This window comes from Nicotiana tomentosiformis, chromosome 12, assembly GCF_000390325.3.
Source record: "Nicotiana tomentosiformis chromosome 12, ASM39032v3, whole genome shotgun sequence".
Taxonomy (NCBI): domain Eukaryota; kingdom Viridiplantae; phylum Streptophyta; class Magnoliopsida; order Solanales; family Solanaceae; genus Nicotiana; species Nicotiana tomentosiformis.
Window position 1 is genome coordinate 13225151 of NC_090823.1, and position 7473 is coordinate 13232623.

Genomic DNA, 7473 nt, shown 5'->3' on the forward strand with positions numbered 1-7473 from the left:
TTATTTATTACATTAATGAAATGAGGAAACTATCGGCATTAAATTTCTCCAAAACCTACGTGTCGCTAGGCCTACCTCGGGCACAATGAGGTCCCCAAATTAGGACGCGAATCTACAATTCTGCAACATATGTTTAAATACTGCAAATATCCCTCTAAAATCCCCTACTGACTTGTTTACCTTTTAGTTTTTCTTTATTTTGATTATTCCCATCCCCTAAAGTTGGTTCGTGCATACTCGCATCATCAGCATATCATACCAGATCCAGAGGCCGTCCACCTCCTCCTCCTTCAAGTAATCCTAAAAGTAAGGGAAAGGCTAACATGGATGATATGGGTGGTATCAGGAAAGATAACGATGTGCATGTGGAGAATGTTGAAACTTCAGACGGTCGGAATACTCCAGCATAGAACGATTTGGTTCTACGACTGGAGCAGAAAATACTGGAATTGCAAGGGGAACTCGAGCAGGTCCACAACTTGGCAAACCTCTCTCTCACCTTAAACTTCCCAGATATTAACCAGCAAAATGTCCAAAACCCAATACCCCATCAAACACACCAAACCAACGTTCACTAAATCTTTTCGTACCTCATCAATATGCAACACCTCCCAAAAATCCTAACCCTCCACCAGTACCAACTCCTCCTCAACACCAACATCTTCTGACTCAGTACCCGCAAACCACTACCTACCCTACTCTTGAAAATACACCACAACCTACTCCCGATCCGCAGAATTCAACCAATGATCACCACTACACTCAAACCCCTGATATCCACCAAAAAAACCCATATACATAGAAACCTTACCTCACCCCACTCAACAAACCTCATACACACCAGAATCTACCGAGAGGGACCCGCTTATCAACAACATGATAGAGGAACTTAAGAAGCTCACAAGCCGAGTCCAGGGTGTCGAAGGAGGTAAAGGTATTTAGGGTTTGAATTATGAAGATTTGTGTATTCAGCCAGACGTAGATATGCCGGAGGGCTACAAATCGCCTAAGTTCGAGATGTTTGACGGAACAGGTGACCCGAAGGTACATCTAAGAACATACTGTGACAAGCTCGTAGGAGTTGGGAAAGATGAGAGAATTCACATGAAGTTGTTAATGAGAAGTCTCACTAGAGACGCCCTATCTTGGTATATCAGTCAAAATCCCAAGAAGTGGGTTAGTTGGGTAAGCATGGTATCAGACTTCATGGATCGATTCAGGTTTAATACAGAAAATACACCAGATGTCTTCTACATACAGAACCTCAAGAAGAAACCAATGGAGACTTTTCGCGAGTATGATACTCGGTGGAGGTCAGAAGCTGCAAAAGTAAGGCCGGCATTGGAAGATGAGCAGATGAACAAATTCTTGCCAGGGCCCAGGATCCACAATACTATGAAAGGTTAATGGTCATTGAGAATCACAAGTTCTCTGACATCATCAAACTAGGGGAACAGATTGAAGAAGGGATCAAAAGCGGGATGGTATCCAATTTTGAGGCATTGCAGGCTACAAACAAAGCATTGCAGTCAGGGGGTATATCAAAGAATAAAGAAGTAGGGGCCGTGATGGTAGCCTAGGTCCAAAATCTCCTCTCATATACCAGACACCTCCACCCACATATCAACCTTCGCCTCCCAGATATCCGCAACCCGCCACTACCTACCACACTTATAACACCCAGCCAGCATATTATCACTCATCGCCAGCACGCCAAAACTATCAGAAACCCAAACCTAACTTTGACCGCAGACCACCCAGACAATACACCCCTATTGCCGAACCCATCGATCAATTATACGAAAGATTGAAAGCTACTAGATATGTTACGCGTATTCCCGTTGTTGCCATGGAAAACGCCTTTCAATGGGTCAATCCAAACAAAACATGTGCCTACCACTCCGGCATGAAAGGACATACCATCAATGAATGTCGCACCCTGAAAGACAAGATCCAGACACTAATCGATACCAATGTCATAGAAGCAAAGGAGGCTGCACCTAATGTCTGCAACTATCCTCTTCCGGATCATAGGGGCGAAGGAGTAAATGTGATAGAGACTGATGAAGAATGGGATCCGAAAGGATCAATTGGACTTATTGGAGAAGGGGATGATCCTAAGAAACCTGCAGTTACTCTCACTCCTATTGTGGTACAGATACAGCCACCAGTCAAAGTTGTGGTAGCCGCATCAACTCCTTTCGAAATAGAAATAACACCTGCAGCTGCACCTGCTCCATTTGAAGTAGAAATAACCACGCCCTTCATTGTGATGGTGGCATCCACACCGCCCTTTAATTCTAATGCCGTACCTTGGGATTATGTTGCAGAAGCCAGGAGGAAAGGAAAAGCAAAAATGGAAGAATCTGGTGCGGCACAATGGATGACCAAGACCGACAGAATTTATACACCCGAGCATTTGAGAGGAACAAGTAAAGAAGATGCTGCCAAACAACCCATCATTGAAACTGGCCCGGATGATCTGTGGAGAAAGGTGCAAGTGAGGAAAAATTCTGTAGTAGACCATCTAAATAAAACTCATGCTCAGATATCCATCGCAGAATTCCGAGGCACATAGTAATGCTTTGATGAAGGTATTGAATAAAGATTACTTGCCTAACAATATCACCAGTGGGGAGATGGCCAACGTGGTAGGGAAAGTACTGGAGAGCCACAAGATCACCTTTCATGAAGATAAATTGCCACCAGAGGGATTAAGCCACAACAGGGCGCTGCACATCACGGTACAATATAAGGATAAATTTATTGCCAGGGTTTTGATAGATGGAGGTTCCAGTCTCATCATCTGTCCACTGGAAACTCTTAAAAGGTTGGGTAAAGGTTTGCATGAAATACGAGCAGGGACTATGAACGTGAAGGTGTTTGATGGGTCTCAAAGGGCCACAATTGGGGAAACCAATCTATGTTTACAGATAGGTCCGACCTAGTTCGATGTTGAATTTCAAGTGATAGACATATCCACCTCATACAACCTGTTGTTAGGATGACCTTGGATACATGCCGCCGGGGCTGTGGCATCTACTTTGCACCAGGCTGTAAAATTCGAATGGAATCATCAGGAAGTGATCATTCATAGAGATGGGAGTAATACCATTTATACCAACCAAACCGTCCCGGTCATGGAGAATAGAAGGAAGTTATGTGGGGAGACTTATCATTGCATCAAGCGCGTCAATGCGATAGAGAAAGACAAGGGGTGGAGCAGCAAAATAGAAAGCACACTAGCATGGTCAGGGTATGAACCCGGTAAAGGGCTCGGGAAGAAACTCCAAGGCATTACCAAGCCGATACAGCTAAAGCGTCATGGTACAATCTTTGGGCTTGGATATCAGTATACCTGGCAAGAATATGATGATTGGTCGCCACCATAGCGTGGTCCTTACTACCCTCTTGAGCAACCGGTGCCGAATTTGAGCCAATCCTTTCATTAGGCTGACACAATATGGGGATCTGAAGAAGAGGAGGCTTTAGCTGGTCTAAGGAACCTGTTCTTGGAAGACGAAGACATGGATTGCAATGTGATAGTTGAGGAGGATAAGGAAGAAGGCCTCGTCATCCAGACGGTGGAGAAGGGAGCAGTTCTTAGAAACTAGACCGCCACACCATCCAGGGCCAGACGAGTCCCGGGGTAGCATGGATGCTAGTGTTATTCCTTTGAAAACAATTCTTTTGAGCATTTTGTTTTAAAAATATCTTTCTTTCCTTTCAGTATTTTGTTTAGGAAAACATTGTTGAAGTCATTAAAACATTGCTTTGTTTAACGTTCAGCATTTATCAACAATTTGATGTTTTATTATTATTATCTTTCATATCTTTTTCTCTATAGCATTACTATTTCTTACCTTGATTAACCAACAATTGTGACATGTAACGAGACAACACAACATAAGGACAGTGTCTCGGAAGAGATAGAAGAAGAAGATGTGATACCCGAGGAAATCGTCAGAGAAGTTGAGAACTTTAAGAACAAACCTAAGTCCAACCCGGAGGAAACTGAGGTGGTCAACTTGGGAGATTCTGAAACCGTCAAAGAAACTCGCATAAGCATTCAGTTTTCACCATCAGAGAAGGAAGAGTACACTCGTTTCCTGAAAGAATATGAGGACATTTTTGCATGGTCGTATGACGATATGACCGGATTGAGCACATTCATAGTGGCTCACAAGCTACCTACCAATCCAATATGTCTACCAGTAAAACAGAGGCTCAGAAAGTTCAAACCAGACATGAGCCTAAAAATCTAGGATGAAGTCACCAAACAAATTAAAGTTAAGGTCCTCAGGGTAGTTGAATATCCAACTTGGTTGGCCAACATTATGTCGGTTCCCAAGAAAGACGGGAAAGTCAGGGTGTGTGTCGACTATTGGGATTTTAACATAGAAAGTCCCAAAGATGATTTTCCACTACCAAATATACACATACTGATCGACAATTGCACCAAACATGAGCTCCAGTCCTTTATCGATTGCTTTGCGGGTTACCATCAAATTTGGATGGATGAAGAGGACGCAGAAAAGACAACCTTCATTACACCATGGGGAGTATACTGCCACAAAATAGACCCGTCAAAGGTCAAAGCTATCCAGAAGTTACCACCGCCAAAGAACAAGAAGGACGTGATGAGTTTCTTGGGACGTCTCAACTATATCGACCGCTTCATAGAGCAATCAGCTATAATATGTGAATGAATTTTCAAAATGCTGAAGAACGATGCCACAACCAGCTGGGCTAAAGACTGTCATAAGGATTTTGACAAAATCAAGGAATAACTATCCACACCACCAATCCTAGTCCCGCCAGAACCGGGTAGACCATTACTACTCTACCTCTCTATATTAGATGGGGATTTCGGTTATGTCTTGGGACAACATGATGAAACCGGGAGAAAAGAATAGGTTATATATTATCTGAGCAAAAAGTTCACACCTTACGAAGCACGGTACTCCTTATTGGAATGCACTTGTTGTGCTCTGACGTGGATAGCTTAGAAATTGAGGCACTACTTTTGTGCTTATACCACATATCTCATATCGAGGATGGATCCTCTAAAGTACATCGTTCAGAAGCCTATGCCTACAGGAAAGCTGGCCAAATGGCAAATATTGTTGAGTGAGTTTGATATCATCTATGTAACTCAGAAGGCAGTCAAGGGACAAGCATTAACAGATCATCTCGCCAAAAATCCTGTAGGAGGAGAATACAAACCACTGAAAACGTATTTTCCTGACGAAGAAGTGTCATTCGTAGTAGAAGATATTGCGGAATCCTACGACGGTTGGAGAATGTTTTTCGACGGAGCTAAAAATTTCAAAGGAGTCAGCATCAGAGTCGTCTTGGTATCAGAAACCGGTCAACACTACCTGGTGTCCGCAAAACTCAGGTTTCCGTGCACCAACAATATGGCGGAGTTTGAAGCCTGAATATTATGACTCAGTTTGGCTATCAACATGAATATTTAGGAATTGCTGGTAATTAGTGATTCAGACCTGCTGGTGCACCAGGTACAAGGAGAGTGGGCTACAAAGAATACCAAGATACTACCATATCTGCATCACGTACAAGAGATGATGAAGAGGTTCACAAAGATAGAGCTCCGACATGTCCCCAGAATCCAGAATGAATTTGGCGATTCACTGGCCACTTTTTCCTCCATGATACAACACCCGGACAAGAATTTCATCGATCCCATTTCGATGAGAATTCATAATCGACCAGCTTATTGTGCTCATGTCGAAGAAGAAACAGATGGAAATCCGTGGTTCCACGATATCAGGGAATATCTAGCAAAGGGAGAATATCCAGAGCATGCAAACCACACTCAGAAAGGCACACTTCGGAGGTTGTCCAACCATTTTTTCCAAAGCGGAGGAATTCAGTATAGAAGAACTCTTGATCTAGGGCTATTATGGTGATTTAACGCCAAAGTGGCTTCCAAATTACTTAAAGAAATACATGCCGGAACTTGCGGCCCACATATGAATGGTTTTGTCCTAGCCAAGAAGATACTCAGAGCCGGATACTTTTGGATGACTATGGAAACAGACTGCATCCGGTATGTCCAGAAATGTCACCAGTGCCAGATACACGCAGATGTGATACGGGTGCCACCAAATGAACTCAATGCAATAAGTGCACCTTGGCCTTTTGCTGCCTGGGGAATGGATGTCATCGGTCAAATCGAACCCACCGCTTCAAATGGGCACAGGTTCATTCTAGTGACCATCGATTATTTCACAAAATGGGTGAAAGCTGCATCCTATAAATTTGTAACCAAGAAAGTCATTGCCGATTTCGTCAGGGGTCGTATTGTCTGTCAATTCGGGGCTCCAGAATCTATCATCACTGACAATGCTGCCAATCTCAATAGTGATTTGATGAAAGCCATGTGTGAAACTTTTAAAATCAAGCACAAGAATTCCACAGCATACAGGCCCCTCAAATGAATGGAGTCGTGGAGGCCGCCAACAAGAACATCAAGAAGATACTAAGGAAGATGGTAGAGAATCACAAACAATGGCATGAGAAGTTACCATTCTCCTTATTGGGATACCGTACTACAGTCCCCATGTCAACCAGGGAAAATCCTTACCTATTGGTCTACGGTACTGAAGTCGTCATCCCCGCCGAGGTAGAAATTCCTTCTCTGAGAATTATACAAGAAGTTGAACTCAGTGATGCAGAATGGATAAGGTGCCGCTATGAGCAATTAGCTCTCATTGATGGGAAAAGAATGAATGCAGTGTGTCATGGTTAGCTTTATCAGAATAGAATGTCCAGGGCTTTCAACAAAAGGGTCAAACCTAGACAGTTCGCACGGGGGCAGCTGGTGCTAAAATGGATCTTTCCACATCAAGATGAAACAAAAGGGAAATTCTCACCCAACTGGAAATGCCCTTATATGGTTCATAGGGTACTAATCGGAGGATTACTCATACTCGCAGAAATGGACGGAGAAATTTGGCCAAAGCCTATCAATTCAGACGCAGTCAAAAGATACTATGTGTAAACTATTTACATTTCTTTATATGATATAATTGAACTACGCTTGACCTGATCCCCGTTTAAGAGGGGATATGTAGGAAGCCCTGTGGGTTCGGTCACAATTCAATAAAATTTCCATTTTCCCCATAATCAGAAACTGGGGTAGAATTTTGAGGAGGACCCTCAAAATTTCGAAGCAAGTTCAGCCAACAGCACTGTGCGCGGTACAAACAGAAGTTTGTATAGATAACAGGGGAAGAATTATGAGGAGAACCCTCAAAATTCTATGTCAAGAAGGTCACAATGTCTCAAATAATATCACAGTCACTGGTTCATCTGGTCAATTTCTAAATCGCATATTACTACGTTTTGAATAACTATGCACACATATTTTTTGAAAACTTTATTTTTTAGCCAAATACTACCCACAAAGTCGCCAGACGCAAATACATCTCCAGCTAAGAAATACTC

The 7473-nt window shown here is 42.9% G+C and overlaps 2 protein-coding genes across 2 annotated transcripts; both read left to right on the forward strand.

The window, feature by feature from the left end:
• Positions 1–984: 984 nt before the first annotated feature.
• On the forward strand, positions 985–1407 carry LOC138902257 (uncharacterized). The gene has a single exon (XM_070190101.1). The coding sequence runs from the start codon at positions 985–987 to the stop codon at positions 1405–1407; it is 423 nt and encodes a 140-aa protein (XP_070046202.1).
• Positions 1408–5057: 3650 nt separating this feature from the next.
• LOC138902258 (uncharacterized) lies at positions 5058–5933 on the forward strand. The gene is made up of 2 exons (XM_070190102.1): positions 5058–5357; positions 5523–5933. The coding sequence occupies exons 1-2, from the start codon at positions 5058–5060 to the stop codon at positions 5931–5933; spliced, it is 711 nt and encodes a 236-aa protein (XP_070046203.1).
• Positions 5934–7473: the final 1540 nt, after the last annotated feature.